At 37.8% G+C, this 21430-nt stretch overlaps 1 protein-coding gene across 18 annotated transcripts in view; it reads left to right on the plus strand.

Moving 5' to 3' along the window:
- caska (calcium/calmodulin-dependent serine protein kinase a) overlaps positions 1-21430 on the plus strand; it is a 199140-nt gene that overhangs the window by 162094 nt on the left and 15616 nt on the right. For 7 of the 18 annotated variants that reach the window (XM_055015332.1, XM_055015333.1, XM_055015338.1 and 4 more), the window contains 7 exons: positions 5496-5576; positions 9328-9516; positions 9639-9717; positions 11337-11422; positions 12102-12170; positions 17445-17513; positions 18159-18194. In XM_055015332.1, the coding sequence (XP_054871307.1) occupies positions 5496-5576; positions 9328-9516; positions 9639-9717; positions 11337-11422; positions 12102-12170; positions 17445-17513; positions 18159-18194 (609 nt within the window). Of the gene's footprint in view, positions 1-3081; positions 3130-5495; positions 5577-9327; positions 9517-9638; positions 9718-11336; positions 11423-12101; positions 12171-17444; positions 17514-18158; positions 18195-21430 lie in introns of all 18 variants that reach the window. The other 11 variants (XM_055015327.1, XM_055015326.1, XM_055015331.1 and 8 more) reach the window with 3 other exon arrangements.

Raw genomic sequence — 21430 nt, forward strand, 5'->3', positions numbered from 1 at the left:
TAATAAAGATCTGTGGCTCCTTCATTCCCGGTGGCAGCAGAAACACCTCGGCAGCGTGTTTGAGGCGTGTTTTGCTGGCCGTCGGTCTCCGGGGCGTGACTTTGCTGGTGATGAACTCCCCGCTCAGTTATTCCGGCTTCACCTCAGGATGCTCTGTGAGTGTTTCAGCTCAAAACGCCGCCCTGTTTACGTTGTGAGCTTTTTGTTGAGGGAGCAATTAAAGAAGCCTGAACGGAGAGGGAGAGGGCCGCCGTAAATCCCAGAGCTGTTCAGACAGAGGAAGCCATTTAAAGGGGAGCTGTGTTTTCATGTGGCTTTGCTTCGTGTCAAAGAGAAGCGGCTAATTAACGCAGCTCTGCTTACCGACTGCTGCACATTTTCCTACTTAAATGGGCAGAGATTGATCCAGTGATGTGGATGGAGCCGCTAAAGATGCAGGCAGACAGCATGAGGGAGTGAATGCAGCATTTTAGGTCGGTCTTTGCAAACTTTTTTCATCTTTTGCACCTTTTTTTTTTTTTTTTTTATTAGTTTAAGCCTTACAAACACTCTGGAACACACTAAACCCTGTCATCAAACCAGCCTGACTGTATTTTTCAAGCATCTCAGAGTAGAAAGTTTAACCAGCCCCACATATAGATGAGCTTTCACCTAAGATAATTCATTTTCTTTGCTCTTTCTTAGGCTTTAGATCAGAGGTGTCAAACATGCGGCCCACGGGCTAAAACCGACCCCCCAGAGGGTCCAATCCGGCCCTCAGGACGACTTTGTAAAGTGTACAAACTACAGAAAAGACACTAACTGCAGATTGCACATTTTTAAAACTTTAAATTTAAAATAGTTTCTAGACCATGACAAGTTATTTTGATCATAAAGTAAAATACTAGATTGTTCATTGTTCTTTTGCCATTTTGTGTCTCATTTTTGTAATATTTTGTCTTGTTTTTGTTATGTCTGCCTTTTGTTGTTTGTCTCATATTTTTGTCGTTTTGTTTCTCGTCTTTGTCATTTTGTTTCCTTTTTGTCTCGCTTGTCTTGTATTTTCTTTTATTTTGTCTCATTTTTGTTTTGTTTCATGTCATTTGTCTAATTCTTGCCATTTTGTGTCTCATTTTTGTAATATTTTGTCTTGTTTTTGTTATTTTTTGTCTTTTTTTGTCTGACTTTTGTTGTTTGTCGCATGTTTTTGTCGTTTTATTTCTCGTCTTTGTCGTTTTGTGTTTCCTCTTTGTGTCGCTTGTCTTTTTTGTCTATTTTTTTGTCATTTTGTTTCTTCCTTTTGTCATTTTTTTGTCTCATTTGTGTCGTTTGTCCATTTTTTTTGTCACTTTGTAACTTTTTTGTCTAATACTTTGTCTCATTTTTTGTGGTTTTGTTTCTCGTTTTTGTCATTTTGTGTCTCATTTTTGTAATATTTTGTCTTGTTTTTGTTATTTTTTGTCTGACTTTTGATGTTTGTCTCATGTTTTTGTTGTTTTATTTCTCGTCTTTGTCGTTTTATGTTTCCTTTTTGTCTTGCTTGTCTGTTTTGTCTATTTTTTTGTCATTTTGTTTCTCACTTTTGTCCTTTTTTTGTCTCATTTGTCTCGTTTGTCCAGAAAACACATCAGGTCTGTTTAAAGCCTGGATGAGCTGAGTGATATAAGGACAGTGTGGTTACTGGGTGATGCTTTCTGATTGGTTAATTCAGTGCATTCATTCTGCAGAAAAATGAGTTAAATGTTTACACAGATTGCCGCGACCACAATCATGTCCAGTTTTCACCAACGTAGGTTTTACTGAAAACAGCAGAAGCTTTTATTATAGCTTTGATTATCTTCGTTGCAATGAATAAAGGGAAAGTTCACCATTTTTTGAGACTGTCTTTTAAAGTCAGGGTTATGTTGCTGTTAACCGCCTGGTTTAGACAAATCAAGGAGACAAAACAGCCCAATGATCACCAAAGACTATGTCAGATTTTAACTCCCACATATTAAAAACCATCAGTGTTTTTAGCGTTCTCGTTGTGTGACATCTTCAATTTGTTCAATAATATTTAGTTTCCCCAAAAAAATCCTCCATTGTGACGATTATTAGCAGCAGAACGGACTTAACATGTTGAAAGTGAAAGTTTTGTTTTTAGTGTGGTCAAAATGGGGCTAAAATTTCAGTTTTTGTGCACTTTTTGTACTTAAATCTAAAAGAATGCATCGTGTTTTATAGGCCGATCACGTTCCTGTTTGTAAAATCTTTTAACTCTCAAAGAAAAGGAACTGAAAATTTACTAACTGTAGTGAAATAGAAGTTAAAAAAAGTAGCACAAGATGTGATTAGTGGTGCATTTATTGAAGAAACGGTACTGATGCAGATCTTGATTGACTTTGTTAAAATAACCTGAAAGCTAAAACCAGGGGACAGCTTTAAAAAGGAGATTATCTTTTAAAAAATCAACTAAACTGCTGCATTTATCAGAGTAAGAAACTGTAAAACCAGAGAGAATTGTTGGATTTTCGACATTCAGAAGTTAAAAAAAAAGTCCAGAAGGTGTGATTTCAGATGTTCTTGTTATTATCTCTGTGAAATTGAAGCTTTAACTCTGAGGTTCTGGTGAGTCTATAAGTCTGCAGTGCAGCTTGACCTCAGATTAACTCATCATTTAATCTCGGTTGTGCCTTCAGGGACTCTTCCTCCTCCTCCTCCTCCTCTGCTTCACCTCTGTCTCTGCTGATTCTCTCCATCTGAAGGTGCTTTGAACCAATCAGGCTGTAGCTTCCACTGGTGGGTTTTTCCCCCCAGCAGGGCAGTTTGCAGGCGCTTCAAACTTCAATAAAGCTTTTTCTCCTCCTGCACTAATATGCTCCTCTAACCTCGGCGCTGCTGAATCTTATCAGCTAAATGAACTGAGCGCTGCTGGTGTTGTGTTGAACTAATCTTTCCTGGGAGTGACGTTTTTCGCTTTGGCTGTAGATACTAATCTCCGTCTGAAAAAGCGGCTGACTAAAGGTGGAGTTTGACTTTCTGCCGTTGCCAACCTTTAAACTTTCACCTCTGAGGAGGACAGATTGTGTAACCTTTTGTCCCTGTGTCTTCCTCCACTTAAAGAGTTCCTCCCAGGACGGAGCGAGTGGCGCTTTGAAACATCTGGACTATGTAAGATCTCATCGCACATCGCCATGTTCTCACAAAACTGTTGAGGGCAGCAAAAGACACGGTGAAGTTTTCAAGGTGTTGACGTAGCGGAGGTGGTTTGAACTGATGTGCAGCAGCTTCCTCTTCCTGTTTGGTCTAAATCTGGTGTGAGTCCGTTTCAGTAAATGATGGCAGCTTAACCCTCCTGCATTTCATTCATTTATGGGCGCCAAAAAATATTGTTTCCTTGTCTGAAAAAAAATCCAAAAATTCAGCAAAAAAAATTCCCCAAATTTCAGAAAATTTGCAAAACCTTCAGGAAGAAAATTTCAATAATTCCTTAAAAGTTTCCCTTAAAAGTTTTATTTAAAAAAAAATAAATAAATAAATAAATAAATCCCAAATTTGGCAAGAAAACTCTAGTAAATATTTTCAAAAAATTTTTAAAAATCTTCCAAAAAATCCTAAAAATATCTAAAGTGATTACATATATATCAGTAAAACTTCTAATATATTCTTTAAGAACATTCCCAAAAAACCAACCAAAATCCAGTGAAATTCACTGGATTTTGGTTGATTTTTTTGTGAATGTTCTTAAGAAATATTTTTTTTAGCATTTCTTTTTTCCACCAAAAAGTTTTCAAAAATTTCCCAAAAATGTTGCAGATGTGAACATCAGAAGTGTCACTATGAAAATATATTTTTTTCCCACATTTTCAAACTTTAAAATGGGTCAGTTTGACCCGCAGGACGACATGAGGGTTAAAGAAAACATCCACAAACACATCAAAAATCACAAAACTGACAGCAAAACAATACATACATCAAAATATTAGCAGCTTTAAGGCAACTGAAATGATACATAAGCAGCAAAGACTTAAAAAAAAAAAAAAAACACACAAATGTTGGTGCAAGGGTTCCAGAAAAAATACATTAATATGCAGTGTGAATTTCTGTCTGCATTTATTGACCTTTATTGGAAACAGACAGCGAAGCGAAGCAAATATTTCAACTCAGATTCACCTCATACAAGCACAGCCTTCTGTCTTTGGTTTTGCCCAGTTAAATGTCAATGTAATTTTATCCTGATTGGTAAAAAGCCATCAAACGATGAGTTAAATGACCGAGGAGCAGATTTCAGGTCTTTATCTTTATTTAGGTTTTATCATTTCCTGACATATTGTCATTCAAACAACTTCAAATTTCAAATTTCTCTTGCAAACCCGATTAATCAACCAGGCGCTTCTGTAAAGTGTTGGTAAGTTTAATGAAAAACAAAACGTCACATTTTATGGGTTGTTTGTGTGTTTTGTGTAACTAAAGCTGAAGATTGTGAATCGATGACATGATGAGAAATAATAGTAAATATTTCAGGTTTTGTCTTTAAAAGCTCTTCTTCTTTTCTTTGAAAACGAAGACTGTATAAATCTTGAAGTCAGACTGATCACCCAAAGATTCCCCTTTTCGTCCGAAGTTGAGCTGGAAGTTGGTTTCTTGGTTCATTTCTTACTGAAGTTGGGTCCTCCATGGTTAGATTTTGATGGTAGTGTCTTCTCTTGTGCAGTGTATTTTGGCTACACTCTCTACTTCTGTATTTATGCGCTGGATAAAGGATGGAGCCGGCAGAGACAACGCATCTAAACTCTCAGCTAGATCTTCCAAGTACTAAATATGAACTGAAAAGGTCAACAAATCAGAAACAAAACCAAGTCATTTCCATTTGTTTTTGTAAAAGGGGAGTATTGACTAAATCTAAGACTACATCTTCTTGATACTTGATCAGAAATCCATGTTTGAAGACATGACTTTCAAGCCTAACGAGCTTCTTTTTTTCCCAACCTGCCATTGACAAGGAATTACAACATACTTTTCTACTTATATTTATATTTTCAGGAAACATTTTCCTACTAAAAATGGGTCGATTGATCTAAAATTTCACAGATACAATTTTAAATATCCATAGTTTAGGATAAAAAGTTTTGAGGGGATCAGAGATGGTGGAGCAGAAAGTTCCTGATGCAACAAGTCGATGTGATTATTCCAGTTTGGAGACAGTAAACAGTTGGATCTAAAAGCTGGCCAGGCGTACTTGATGTAAAGATCCCATCGCAGCTCCACAGTCCAGGTTTCAGTCCAGACACACACCCCCCTCCGAGGCCTCACCTCCACAATGCCACATTCACCAGTCAGGCGCAACATAACTGGAGCCGACATCAAACCCAGTCGCGTCAAAGGGGCAGGAGGAGGAGCGAAGCCTCGACCGGAGGCTCCGGAGTCGGCCTCAGTTTGGCCACGGAGACGTAGGAGGAGGTTAGAGGTGGAGGCTGTCGGGTCGGTTTCTTAAACAGGTACGAAGCAAACAAACCGCTGTGTCTGTGTGTCCTCAGGTACTGGAAGAGATCTCCTGCTACCCAGAGAACCACGAAGCTAAAGAACTCAGACGGATACTGACCCAGCCTCATTTCATGGTGAGTCGAAAACACTTCAGCAAACTCGTAGAGCTGCAGGCCTCGATTGTTTTCCCTCTTTAGAAAGCTCTCAGACGCTCCTCTGCCTTCGCTCAGCAGGAGGTTAGAATCAGTTGGAAATGGCTTCATTTCCTGCAACACTTTGTCAGATTCCAGCTAATAACTCAGCAGACAGGTGTGATTTGTTTGACATTTCTTAATTTCAAGTATCTCAACAGCGTCTAACATCAGTTCTGCTCGAGTTGTTTGAAGATCTGACCTGCAGGATTTAATCCCGTCAAGGAAAAGTCCTTTTAGGGCTGTCAGCAGCTTCCCCCGCTAATCCCATCACATCAGCCATTTCCATCTCTGATCAATAGCCTGATCAATACCACACAAACGGAGCGACAAAGAGAGGAGGCGTAGGAAGGAAACTGTATGAGAATGAAGTGATAAGAGTTAAAGGTCAGCAATTAGGATGAATGGGGGGTGAGGAGGGAGGTCATCAAGGCGTGTCTGATGTGATGTGTTGTGTCGGGTCAGAGGCCCGGCGGCTTCATGGCGCTACGAGAACGTAAACCGACGTGTTCTGCATTCCAGCGAGTTCAAGTGGCAGCGAAGTGCAGACGAGATGTTTTAGTAGCGGATCTGAGCAGGTTCAAGAGGCAACAGGTGCTTTTTTTATCCTGTAGCAATTCGAGAAAAGACAATTACAAAGAAAAAACAGAAGCTGGGATGTTACTAGCTTAGCTTAGCATCAAGACTGGAATTAGTGAGTTATGTGACTGTGAATAATAATAATAATAATAATAATAATAACTCTATTTATTATAGCAGCTTTAAATGCAGAGGTTACTAAGTGCTTTACTGACAAACAGAAAGAAAAAAGACCATAAAAGCAAAATCAATCAAACTTTCTTTATGTAGCACTTTTCATACAATTTAGTGCAACATAAAAGGAATAAAAATGCAATAAAACTATGCAAACAACCCCTCAATACTTTTCTACTAATGTTTATGTTTTTAGGATATTTTTCTACATTTGTTTATATTTTTTCTACATTTGTTTCTACATATATTTATAATTTTAGGACATATTTTTTTCTATATATATTTGTGCTTTTAAGACATATTTTTCAATCTATATGTATTTACATTTTTATGACATATTTTTTGCATAAATATATAATTTTAAGACAATTTTCTATATATATTTGTAGTTTTAGGACATATTTTTCTACTTACTTCTATATCTTTTCTACATTTTTTTCTACATATATTTATAATTTTAGGACATATTTTTCTATTAAATTTAGATTTTTAGGACATATTTTTCAATCTATATATATTTGGCTTTTCAGGACATATTTTTCTACTTACATTTATATTTTTTTCTACATGTATTTATAATTTTAGTACATCTTTCTATATATATATTTGTATTTTAGGACATGTTTTTCAATCTATATATATTTGAATTTTTTGGACATATTTTTCTCTCTATATTTGTATTTTCAGGACATGTTTTTCTACAATGTTTATGTGTTTTATTTACATTTTTTTCTACAAATATTTATAATTTTAGGACGTATTTTTCTATATATATTTGGATTTTTAGGACATATTTTTCTACTTACGTTTATAAGTTTTCTGTATTTTTTTTCTACATATACAGTATTTATAATTTTAGGACATATTTTTCTACATATAAATGTATTTTTAGGATACATGTTTCTACATATATTTATATTTTTAAAATGTTTTTTTCTGTATATACTAATATTTTTAGGATGTTTTTCTACATCCATTTATATTTTTAAGACATATTTTTATACTTTATTTCCTTATTGACATTTTTCTACTTATGTTTATTTTTTGACATACTTGTCTTGCTCTTCTTATATTTGTAGGAATATACATTTCTATTTTTATTGATATTTTTAGGAAACATTTTCCTACATATGTATTTTTTTTTCAACTCACTTTTCTACTTGTGTTTTTTTTTTACATATTTTCTTATTCTTTTGTATTTTTCGGCATATACTTTTCTATTTAGACTCACATTTTTAGGACACATTTTTCTGCTTATGTTCATCGTATATTTTTTCTACTGTTTACATTTCTGAGACTTTAAATGGGAACAGTTTCTCTGAGATCAATAAAATATTTCAGATTGCTGCAAAATGTTCCCGCTGTGTGCAGCAGAAAAGCTAAAAGCAGTTTTACAGATTTCTGTGAACATGTGAACATTCACTGGAACAAGCTGAGTCATTTAACAACAAACCACAGCACTGTGACCTTTTGGGAGTTCACATCACCTGATTTTTCATATGAACTTCAATGATGAAAATGCAGGTGCTTTTCAAATTACATTTTGCTAACTGCAGGTTGTTTTTTTTTTTTTTACTATTTCATAGAATTCAGCCACTAAAACCTCTGCCCTGCTTCTGTTTTCTGTCTTTCACTTCTGTTTTCTGGTGATATTTTTCACTTTCTCACACTCGGTGGCTCTCGCAGCGAGGAGGCCTCCGTTAACCCTTCACCTCGTCCTCATTAGGACACGGTCGCACACACCGCCTCACCTTCCTGTACGTCCGGCAACATCAAGCTCCGTTTGTGCGTGATGGGTTTTGACGTGGGAGTTAGAGAGGCTGCCGCCGCCTTCGTGTCTCTGCCTCTCTGATCCGTTCGCCTTCCTCTGGTTGGGAGAAGACGGTGACAGGTTTCCCCCTCCTCTTTGTTGAGGTTTGATTGCTGTCCTCTGAAGTTCAGAGCGGTTTGTTAAAGTGCCACTCAGGAGCTACTGTGGCTGTCAGCAGTCCAACGCTCTGCAGCTCCACCAGTCCAGACGCTTCAAGTCAAACACACCTGTGGAGTACGGACGATACCTGGATGTACGGCAGAATCAGACAGAGGATTAGTAGACTCCTGCTGCTCTGTAGCGACTGAACAACCAACCAATGATGTGTTTCTGTCCTGTCTGTTAATGTGGAGGTGGATTGTGATGTTTTTCTGCTAAATTACACCTATTTTCACGAGAGGCTTTTAAACTTCTGAACCCTAAAACCCACCAGCAAGTTCAATAAGCATGTTATCTCGAAAAAAATGTATGAAAACCATGTATGAGCAGGAAACTGTAAAAACAGAAAGAAGAGAGAGGAGCAGTTCATTTTTCTGTCCAAAGACCTACAGTCCAAAAATAAAAAACTTTTTAAAGAGTCATTTACAGAAGCCGGTGACACTGCTGTTGAGGCGGACCAAAACTTTTCTGTACAATACTTTGGAGCCTCAAGCCAAAAACTGAAATGATCCAAGATTCAATAAGCAAGTCTGATTAAAGCTGCCTTTTGAAACCTCCACACTGAGTTCCAGACAAGAGATATGTAGTGTTGAGGTTCATTAGATTAGAGGTTCATCATAGATTCATTTCTAGCCAATAAGACTGTGGCAAAAACACACTCCTTTAAGAAAACAGATGGTACTCAGGTTTCTCTGTAGCTACGCCTGCCATCAATAGGACCTTTAGTATCTTCAAACCATAAATATGATTGTTAAAAAATAAAGATATTGTTGAAAATCAAGAAAGACCAAGAATGAATGCTACCTGCTGCTTTTCTCTTTAACGTGGATTACATTTTCTTGACATTATGTCCGTCTGCCACCTCATCCTTCAACCTCACCGCCCACATATTCCCTCCAGCTCTGTTTGATTTCTTGTGGAGTTGCTGTGTGACTCAGGCCTCCTCTGACTCTTGTCTTTGTTGGTCCTCAGGCCCTGCTTCAGGCCCACGACGTGGTGGCCCACGAGGTTTACAGTGACGAGGCTCTAAGGGTGACCCCTCCGCCCACCTCGCCCTACCTGAACGGAGACTCTCCGGAGAGCACCAACGGAGACATGGACCTGGAGAACGTCACCAGAGTCCGGCTGGTCCAGTTCCAGAAGAACACCGACGAGCCGATGGTACACGAACACGGCACCACTTCTAGCTTTACTTCTCTTTATGTATGACTGTTAAGTTCTTAAAGCGTCTGCTCTCTCCTGGAGCTTCAAGCTGACTCCAGATCTGTGTTAACTCGCTGTAGGGCATCACGCTGAAGATGAACGACTCAAACCACTGCATCGTGGCCAGGATAATGCACGGGGGAATGATCCACAGACAAGGTAGAGTTTTATCCGCTCACACCTAACACTGATGCCCACACCTCCATAAAGGGCAGTTCATGAATGGCTTCCTACAAGGCCGCGTGAGTCACAGAACGATCAGCCAACCACACAGGATCCAGCCTTAAGAGTCGTGCTCCATAAAACCTGCCAAATAGTCACAGCCAGCAATTAGGATTCCTTCTGATGTATATCTTCCCTCAGATTCACTGTTCCATACATATTGACGGTAATATACCACTCTTCTGGACATGTTAATGTTATATTTCTTTAAAAAAAAAAAAATCATGTGAAACGTTTTAATGTGATATATATTTTAAAAATTGTAACCAATGTTCAACCTTATCGATTAAACTGAGCTGGATTTTGAGGGTTTTTTTTATCTTTAAGACTTGTAGACTTGTCTAAATTTAAATTTCTGCTCAACTGACTTGGAAAAGTAGTCATGTGGAACTTGAAACAACCAAAACAAAACTAAATCTGTGTTTTATTTTATAAATTCTGATCAGTTCATCAATAAATCGTCTGTAATCCATGTAAAGAGGATTTTATCTTTTCTCTCCTCCAATTCAAGTCTTTAGAAATATATAAACAAAGCACAAACGCATTGCTTAAAAAAATGATAATTTAAGCATCTTCCTCCGTTCTAATTAAATCTAAATTTTAATTTAGATGTTGCTGAGTTCTTTGTTTTAACTTTCCCTCATGCATTCTGCCAGTTTCTATTATCTAATGACGATTTTAAATGGCTTCTCCTCCACAGTTGTTTTTACAATTTCACCACAATTAATTTAAATCTTTAGGAAGCGGAAGGTTTCAGATGTGCGCGAATTAAAACAAACTCAGAACAAACAACAGGTTGACAGCGCTGCTGTGCCGCTGTTTAATTTTGACGGCGGCGTCTCGTTAATTAGCCCCCGGCTGATTTATCAAGCGCTAATTGGAAAACCGCCTTGATTACAAAATGATCTCTGCTGTAGCTGCGATCAGAAAAATGACAGCTGAGGCCGATGAAATGTAGCGAGAGAAAAAAATCATCACATATTTGTCCTTTTTTTTTTGCTCTTTGTGGCGAAATAAACTTGATGGATGAAAATTTGCCTTTGAGTATTTAAAAACCAAATCCAGAGTTACATGTGAGCGTTGATCAGAGCAGCAGAAGGGAAAAAAATATATTTATACTTTTCTGTACCTCGAAGGTTCTTCTTTTGGGTTCGTTTTGTGGTTTGGTAAAACTGACTGCAGTCGTATGAGCGAGATAAAAATAAAACAATCCTGAAGGAAATCCTCACGCACAGCGACCTAACATAAGAAATGCAGCACCTAAAAAGTAGAAAAGCAATAGTATACAGGTAGATACATGACTGAAATCACATATTGAAGCTAAAATAAGGCTGGAATAGAACAGTAAAAAGGAACACTGGTAGTTATAGTGAGTTAACATCACAAATGATCTTGAAACTGAAATATTACTGAAGTTCTACACTTTGATGTCCACCGGTAGAAAAACTCCTGCAGCTTGTTTCTGCAGATAAAAACAAAATCTGTGTCTATAACTGTATGAACAAAGGGCTGAAAAATACATGATTAATGCGAAAATGTTTGTGGTTTTCCTTCAGGAACGTTGCATGTTGGAGATGAAATCAGGGAGATCAACGGCATCAGTGTGGCCAACCAGACTGTGGAGCAGCTGCAGAAGATGCTGGTCAGGCTTTCTGTCTTTATTTGACAGCAAATTTAGTTCTACAGGTGGAAGGCATGTTGGCCAGTGCTCAGTTTTAGGGATTTATCAACAATAAAGTGGAAACACATTAAAACTAGTGTCTGCCTCTATTACGATACTAAAAACCACAGAAGAAAAATGTTGTATAATTTCCATTCCTGCATTCATTGTGACTCTTTTTTTTTTTTTTCAAACTTCATCATAAAACAACTAGAAATTGAAACAAGTTTAAAATCGTGTCTTTTTCTTCCAGATTTAGGTCAAAGAAACGTTTTAACTCCTGAGACAAATGACTCAACTCTACTAATGTAGCTGTCTCAGTTTGACATCTGAATTTCTAACATTTTATTCATGTTTAAACACAAAATGATCTATGTTTGTCAGAACTAGAATTTTTTTAAAGTACAATGACAAATATGCAAATATAAAATGTACCAGTTTGTGAAAGTGTCTCTGTGAAAAAAGTAGAATAGCTTTTTCTTTTAAAGATCAGTTGTATCAGGAATTATAGAAACAGCAGCATAACAGATGTTGCACTTAAGTAACGATCAAAGTAGCGCAAACATTATTTGAATACGTCTCTATGTAGTAATAATACACACTTTAGTGCATCTCTGCAGTGTGTGTTAATCGTGATGTGTGTGTGTTCATGTGTCCACAGAGGGAGATGCGAGGCAGCATCACCTTTAAAATCGTACCCAGTTACCGGACGCAGGGCTCCTCATGTGAGGTAACACCTCCTCTTCCTCCTCCTCCTCCTCCTCCTCCTCCTCCTCCTCCTCTTACTGCTGACTGTCAGCTCCTGATCTGGTTACTAACTGCTCGCCTGGTTACTGAGCGTGTGTGTGTCTGTGTGGTGTGTGTGGTGTGTGTGTGTGTGTGTGTGTAACCCAGGTGTGTAGTGTGTGTGGAGTGTGCTGTGTTTTGCTGGGGCTGGGTCTGACATTCAGCACACCAATTTCACAACCAAGATACCGGAACTATCTCCCCCATCCTCCCCCTCTGGTCCGGGACCGAACCACACCTGTCTGTGTGATCCTGCTGCAACTCACTAAACAACACAACAACAACACAACAAAACAACAACCACAACCACCATCACAATAAACATCACAACCACCAAACAACACAACAAACACAACCAATAACACAAACACAATAAACACCACAAACACTACAAGCACTACAATAAACACAACAAAAACAACAATCACAACAAACACTACCACAAACACCAAAACCACCTCAACAACCACCACAAACACCGCAACAAACACAACCAACACCACAACCACTGCACACAGACACACTCCAGGTGTGGACAGAATAACAGGAACTCCTCACTGTACGTCGTCAGCATCCAGCTGAGCTCCACTGGAAGAATTTTTTCAGTCTCACATGATATTAAATAAACATTTGCAGCTTGTTTAGAAGCTACAGATGGAGAACTGCTCCCAGGAATCAGTATTAGAGGCAGAAAATGGATCAATATCAGCTTAAAGAGCCCATCGACTGCTTTTAGACTTTCCTGTTTCCTTCAGTGTTAAAGACCTGCAAAGTCCACACCAAAGAGACTTCTTCTCTGCTACAGAAAAGCTCCTCATTAGCATGTTTAGATGCCCTCAAACTAAGAATAATCAGCGCTCCTTCTAGAGCTACAGCCCTTTATTTATAGATTTGAGGTTACGGTATTTAACCAGTGTTGCTTCGTGTTCGCTCTGCCAACTCACCAATCTTTTTTATTCTTTTTAAAGAGGCAGTTTTTGGAACATTAAAGCATGCAAACAAATTCCCGAAAAATAAAATTATAAACCTGTAAATTTGTATCTTAAGTTCAAACTCTGACGTCCACTGGGTGTTGTCCATTTCACTGTCTCTAATAATAATAATAGCTTTATTTGTGCTGTATCAAAACAGAAACAAATGTCCAGTTAGACGAATAAAAAAACAAATGAATAAGATTGCAAACGTGCAGTATAAACGAGTATAAATTAGTTTTTATAAAGCACATTTAGGACACTGGCGTTATGAAAGTAACCTAGCAAGACAAAGCATCACAGTTTAGACCCGGATGTATTATTTAAGGTGTGATTTTACCTGAGTAATTTACATATCTAAACACTACAAAACTTACATAAAATACTACTTTATTTGACTATAATGCATATTAAGCTGAGACCCTACAGTGTTATTAATTATGGAGAATGACTTAACTAGTGTAATAATGAAGTTGTTTGAGAGTTCACACAGCAGTGTGTTAATCTGAGTAATAATTTTGCGCCAAATTTGTTAATTTGCTTCTCTTTGGTCTGTTTGGTTCTTCAGTCTGAACTCTTCCAAAGATTGTTTACGGTTAAACGAAGCGTCACTCCTGAGTGTTTCTGGAGTCCCAGCGTCTCCTTCTCCACCGTTAAACTTCCGTTAACATCGTATTAATAATTTAAACTGAAAGAAAGAAGCAGGGCGTCTCCACCAAGTAGCCGCTGAAAAATGAAGTTTGTCAAATTCAGAGTCTGCAGCTTTCAGATGTGTTTAATCAGCATGTAGGTAAATATGTGATGGATCCGGGGAAAGTTGATGGAGACATTGGTAATGACAACCCAGAGCACCTCTGGCTGTCTCTGTCATCACTCCTTTTAAATGTCAGCACAGCCGAGCTCAGAGCACAGCTGCTGCCATTTGTCAGTCGATGTAGTGATAACACAGTAATGATCTGATCTGCAGCCGCAATCACTGCTGGTTAACACGGTCCTGATCACGTTCCACACAGTTCTGACTGGAAAACATGGAAATGACAACAATTAAATGGTGAATTCAGCTGCGTTTTCACACTGATATTTTAATTTGAGATGTCTTCCCTTCAACTTTCATTATGATAGATTTAAAACCATCAGAATTGTGGTTATCACACCATAAATTCATAAAACCATTGACACGACACTTTAGACTCAGAAACACATAAATCCTAAACTGCAGCCTTTACGATTTCCTAATTGCATTGTTTCAAATCGCAGTTTTAATTTGAAACTGATGTTTAATTCTCGATCCATCTCTCATGATTTTAAAGAGCAGGCGAAGACATAAAGTATAAGAAGCAACTGTTAAGCTGAAACAAATCCTTCAGTTCTTTCAATTTAAGCAATGGATGGGATGACTGTGTGCAAACCCACATTTATTAATAATTATCAGCTCCACAGTGTTTAAACTTAGTTTTTTAGTTTTTACTACCACCCTACATCTCTAAAATCCAGAGTAAACTAGTCACAGTCAGCGGATGTAGACTTCAGGTGTTTCTGCTGCACATTTCGCTCCACATTTTCCTCCCTTTCACTACGAGAAACAACAAAAACAACCTCCAAGCAGCAACCTAAAACAGCCCTGCTGGGCTCTTTTTGTGAATCAACCGTTGCAGCTCAGGCTAAATGCTGCCCAATATGATGATGATTGGTTTAAACAAAAACAAACAAGTCAAAGCAGCTTTCCCCCCCAATAAAATAATGATCAGGTGCAGTCAGACCATTGTTAAGGCCTGACACACAACTATATAGATATGCCGAGCTAGTCTGTAGTTATTTCTAGCTTTAGCAATACTTATAGAAAATGTTGCTGTCAAAGATATTAAAGCGTCTTCTTTAGTTGAAATTAAATCTGTGGAGATCAGTCTGGCTACACAAGACAAAACAGAAAATAATGTGTTCAAGGAAGCAACTAAATAAACAGCTAAATAAAATAAAAATACAGTCGGTCAAACAAATAAACGACCATGAGAAATAAAACCAGCCAGGAATAAAAGTTTCTCTGAACCAAGACAAAAAAAAGAAACATGCTCGACCAAATGAGAATTTACAGCAGGAGTATTGTTTGTTTTTTTAAAGTGTTTCTGCTATTTAGTCCACCCCTGGTTTAAACAGATGCTTGTCACACATCACTCACTGACATTTAAACAATACAAATACAACAATACAAATATGGAAATATTTCAACACTTCCTGCCTCGATCACACGGATAAACGTGGACGACCAAAAGACCTGAAATGTTGTCATGTAGTTTTGTGTTCTCCCTCAGTACTGACTGACAGGATGCTCTGCTTGTTCACATGGTGCAGGAAAGATTAGAAAGTATGAAAAGAGGTCAACAAAGTGAGCCTGTGTATAAAATGACTGTACAAAAAGTCACTAGATAAAGAGGAAAAAGATCAGTTTCTGATTATGTTTTTTAAATGGAAAGAAAGGAAATGTAGAGAAAAAACTGTTTTCTATATTAGTAATAATAATAATAATAATAATAATAATAATAATAATAATAATAATAATAATAATAAAATGTTTTTATTTTAAAGACAAAACATACTTGTGAAGTGAGAAGTTTTATATTATATTATATTATATTATATTATATTATATTATATTATATTATATTATATTATATTATATTATATTATATTATATTATATTATATTATATTATATTATATTATATTATATTTAGGTGTGTCACAACAATTAGAGAATCTCCTGATTGCAATAATTTGCACTATTTAGGAATTTTTTTTGCCCCAAAAGTACCTGAACTTGTCAAACAATCACATTTTGATGAACATATTTAACATTAATATCATGGATTTAGGTGCAAAAGTACTAAAAAAAAAAATACGAAAGCACAGCTGTGGGCTAAGTTTGGTTTTACGCCAAATAGAAAAAGAGGCCAAATAACCAGGAGACTTGTTGGATTTGCAGAAAAAAGCATGTTTAAAAAAATGCATGAAATAAACTTCATCAGTTGCAATTATTTATATGACAGTTAATCAAAGACTGAAGTTATAAATAATATAATAATATAAATGTGTTCACGGAAAATGTGGCGGTCTTTGACTTTGACCTTTGTGTCTTTTTATGACCTTGTTTCATATATAATATTTATATATTACATGTATATTTTGTTATTATTATTTCAGTTGGTCAGAGGAATTTCTATCATATATACACTTTTAGGGTTTCATCCTTAAATATTTAACCCTCTGAACCCCAAGCAGTTGCTGGACATTTGAGGGTGACTGGACTTGATAATTAAATTAGCATTTTCAAGCGAATATCTTCCCAGAGGAGGAAAAATCCAAGAACCAAATATAGGATAGTATCCACTGAAGCCAACAGTCCATAAACTAAAGCGGTACAAACGTTGTGAATGTTAAAGGAAGCAGGAGTAAAGCTGAGTGGAACCAACACTGTAGATCTAAAAGGCCTTTAAGGACAGAAGACTTTACTCATATAGTCTGGCACCTGACCATATATAATTAGATTATTTTAGGATGGATTTAAAAAGACACCAGGGCAAAGAGTCTAAACTTGGTATGATGTGGTTGGTTTGGTCGTCTTTATATAGGCTCCTTTATGTTGAAAAGTAAAACATGCAAACCACAACTGTGCTTTGACTGGGCTCACAAAGAAGGATTAAATATAACCGCATAGCTCACAAACTTATGTTTTTCATCATCTTTTCTACATTTTAAAGTCAGTGACTCATTTTAAAGCTGTTTTTACTCATTATTTCTGCTTATTAGTTACATTGATCTCTGTAGAAAACTTCATATTTCGGTTCTCATCTGCTCCAGTTTCTTTTGATTCTTACAGTTAAGCTAATAACAAGTTTATTTAAGTCTGATTCCAGCTCTTTTGGTCGTCCAGCGCACTCCGGCTGAGACATTTAGTCTTTACAGTCTGTTAGTGATGACCTCATGCTCCGGGCTGCTCAGATCCTGTTAGCGTAGCGCCCCCCTGTGGCGATGTGAGGACGTGCATGCAGGCTGGAGTCCTGCTGCTGATGTCGTCTCCATGTCTCGTTGACGCATTTCATTACGTCAGCGCTGTGATGGGTCTCTATTGTGTTCTGCAAATACACCCCCTCCTTCCATCGCCTACAGGTGTGTATGTGTGTCTGTGTGTGTGTGTGTGTGTGTGTGCGTGCGTGCTAGTTGTGCGCTGCTGACCTGTGTGTCTTATTTCAGAAAGAGTCCCCCATCACCTCCAGGCAGTCCCCTGCTAATGGCCACTCCAGCATTAACAGTTCTATCTTGGTAAGGACCCCAGAAACCCCCCAACCACAACCACAGACCCACAACACTTTGTGTCTCCTCTCCGCCCTCCGGTGCGTCTCCGGTGTCGTGGTGCTTTCACATGACGTCCCTCCCTGCTGAGTTGTGTTTGTTTCATTCAGTCAGTAGGACTAGCAGTAGGCGGGTCGCGCCGCAGGTTGATCATCCCCCCGTTCATCTGTTTGAGCCGAAGGCCCCCGTGTCCGATATCTCAGTTAACAAATTGGTGTGCCTCTTAGCGCTGCTGCGTGCTGAGCCTCGATGCTGCCAGGCCTCGAGTGGCCGTGATGCTGCGGGGGACGCACTAAGTGCTCCCACTCTGCATCACAGTCAAGCTCAGCAGGTTGTGCGGCTCCGCTGTTTCCCGCCGAGGCTCCAGACAGACGCTGTGGTCGTGCTGATGCTGCAGCTGCTTCGCTTGCTCTGTGCTTGCTTGGTTGCTCCACAGCCAGATGTGCTTTAACAGATGAGGTCTCCACTTGCTTCTCTCCTCTTCTGTCTTTTTTTTTCTCACCAGCAGTAGTTAGACCGCAAAGAAATGTGCATGCCAAAGTTTCGTGTGCTTTGTGTTTTGGTTTGTATCTTGCTTAACCGTGTTTTTCTGTCACCCGTGGTTTACCCCCACAGGACCTGCCATCCACCATCCAGCCTAAAGGTCGACAGGTAACTAAGGCTCACCTGTACTCACTAGCTCCTTATACAACGCTTGCATCCCTCCCTGTACACTGAAGTGTGTGTCTCAGTTTCCCCACAAACCTTTTATCTGCTTCACAAAACTCATTAGTTTAATATAAAATCATTAAACCATCTGAACTCTGCAAAAGTTTTTAAAAATCGACTAAATTAAACAGTTTCTCAGAGCTAGAAACTGGAACAACAAAAAGAGTCTTAAAATTTTCAACTTCTGACTCCATTGGGAAAAATAACTAAATCTAAGCCAAAAATTATGAACTTTTATTGAAATCACTATAATCTGTTTGGGTTTTTTTTGAAATGGCAAAAAAATAACCATTTGCATGAAACAGAATCTGTAAAAAAGTAAATAATTCTGAGACCTGGCTCAAAAACAGTAAACAGAGGAACAAGTTCATAAGTAAAGCTTAATCTGAATCATTTTAAAGTCATCTTCGTCTGCTGCACAGCTTTTTTTTTTTTACACTTTGTTCTTATTCCATCTGTCTCACTGCTAAATCAATGTCACTACCGTTCAAAAGTTTGGGGTCACTTAGAAATGTCCTTATTTTTGAAAGAAAAACCGTTTTTTTTTCAATACAGATAACATTACATTAATGATAAATCCAGTCTGGACGTTGTTAATGTGGTAAATGACTATTCTAGCTGGAAACAGCTGATTTTTAATGGAATATCTCCACAGAGGAACATTTCCAGCAACCATCACTCCTGTGTTCTAATGCTACATTGTGTTAGATGATGGTGTTGAAAGGCTCATTGATGATTAGAAAACCCTTGTGCAATTATGTAGCACATGAATAAAAGTGTGAGTTTTCATGTAAAACATGAAATTGTCTGGGTGACCCCAAGCTTTTGAACAGTAGCGTGTGAACAAATCCTTAAGTACAGAATAAAATGTCAAAACATCATCATCACTGCAACATCCTGAAAAAATAGAATTCTCTCCATTCTGTTTTACGTTGAAAATGATCCATATTCTTGCAAATTTTACTGCTAGAGAAGCTCAGGACTGTGTCTGGCTGCTGGAGGAGACTGTAATTCAGAAAGACAGCATTTGATCAGTCTGGTTTTACAGTAAAAGCAGCAGGAAGTGGAATTCTATAGCCGCTAATAATAGAGACTCAGGAAGCTTTAAAACAAGCCTCAAGCTCAGGTGTCAGCACCAATGATCGGCTTGTATTTATTATCCCACACTGATGGACTGGTGTGTTGTGTTGTGTAGCGTATTTCTGTGGTTGTGTTTCTTCTACCTGCCCACAGAGAATACATGTAAATTAGCCACCGCCTCACTCAGCCTGCAATTACTTTTAATCATGTCCCTGCAAAAATAACCAATACAACAGAATAAATCACTTTCAGCCTTTAACACTTTACAGAAACGAGTCTCCGGAGAGCATTACAGTGATCGATGCTATTAGTCTGTCTCTAAATAAACCGGTATTGGTTTATTTTTTAAGGCCGGTATTTTAAGAAACATCATCCAGAGCAGCTCCACAGCTCAGAAGAATCAAGCTTTGGATACAAACACAACCTGTTAATGGGATCAGTTTATTGCTGTTTTTTGGTCTTTTTGTGAGATTTCTTCACTGTAAGATGCATGAAACACTAAAAAGTTCTGGTCCCGGGCCAGAAAGCATTACATTTAATTCTATAACTTCCAGCAGAACGGACTGCAGCTGCTCAACGTTTATCAGACCAAAGAGAGGAGCAGACACAATGCATCTGGATTCAAATTAAGCTTTGTTTTGAGGGTGTTAGGGGAACTTAGATTTTATTGATTTGGAGAACATAATGCTTCCATTCAAGTCTGAGAGGAAAACAGTCCGATGCATCAGTCTGTGTATTTCTATTTGGTGAAGGAAGCCAGAGATCCAGACACATCTTGGTGGTCCTTCATCTGTACTCTAACAACCACAACTCCCCTTTCTAGGTTGAAGCCTTTAAAAGTTTCATTTTACCTGAGGCAACTTCTGATTTTCCTGTTTTTATTTATATTTATCTATGCAGATGTAATCATTCATTATTAAATATTTAGTTACAACAATAAACCCCAAGGACTCCAGCACAATCAGAACCTGTGTGAATTAGACATGTGGATAATCAGACCTGATCTAAAATGTGGTCGACCTAAACCGCTCAAACACCACATCCTGCTGAACTAACTATGACATAACGTGATCAGTTTAGAAGTTGTATTTTTTTGGTTAATTGCAAAAAATTAAGTAAAAATCCAAGTCCAAATCCTAAAATTACAGCTCACCAAATGTCCAGAATTCAAGGATACTAAAGGAAGAGCAATATAGAACATAGGAAAGTGGCAAATGCAAGCTGACACCAAGGAGTATTTGGCATTTTATGCCTCATAAATGACTGAAACAGTTATTGGAGCTAATCGTTTTAGTTTTATACTTGTTTGCTAAATGGGCCGAGGTGATAAAACAGCAGCGACATGTAGCAGTGATGGATGCTTTATTAAGAAAAGTGTTCAGTAGTTTTTCTTAAATGCATAAAATTCAAACCAACATAAAAGCATATAATGAAAATGCAAAGTTTAGCTCCAGACCAGAACCAGCCCTCTGTGCAGCTCTAGATTTGACGTTTTCTTAATTCATGTGCCTCAAAGCAAGATAACCCCTTTGTCCTTCAGTGTCTTTTATTTATGCATGTAAATTTATACATTTGTTTGTGGTTTCCACTGCTGCAGTATAAATGGGTAAACGGACTGAAATGGCCAAATTCAAATAATTAAAAATAGGTCACTACAGTTAGCCGTGATTATTGGCATCGACTGAAGTAAGACATTTAATTATGATGAATATTTCAGCTTTAATGCACAGCTCCAGTGTTAAATATACTACCACAATTTCCTAAAAGTCACTGCAGTAGAACAGGAAACAGCTTTGACCCCATTCAATAAGATATTTATCAAGTCAGACTGTTGGAGAACCCATAAGGACCTCTACTTGCTTTGTTCTTCCAGTGACATTAATCTAACACACTGTAGACTGAGCCAGTATCTCACTACCTTCCATTAAACTGTACTGATGGTAACAATGGCACAGGCATTGTTGAACCTGCAGAGACACAAACCACCACAGTCACATGTAACTTTACTGCAGTAACGTCTGAAGACATGACGGTTAAACAGCTGTGAGAACAGCAGCGTCTACGTAAAACAAAATAAAACGTGTTAACAACCTGCCTTA

The sequence above is a fragment of the Amphiprion ocellaris genome, chromosome 11 (genome assembly GCF_022539595.1).
Source record: "Amphiprion ocellaris isolate individual 3 ecotype Okinawa chromosome 11, ASM2253959v1, whole genome shotgun sequence".
NCBI lineage: Eukaryota > Metazoa > Chordata > Actinopteri > Pomacentridae > Amphiprion > Amphiprion ocellaris.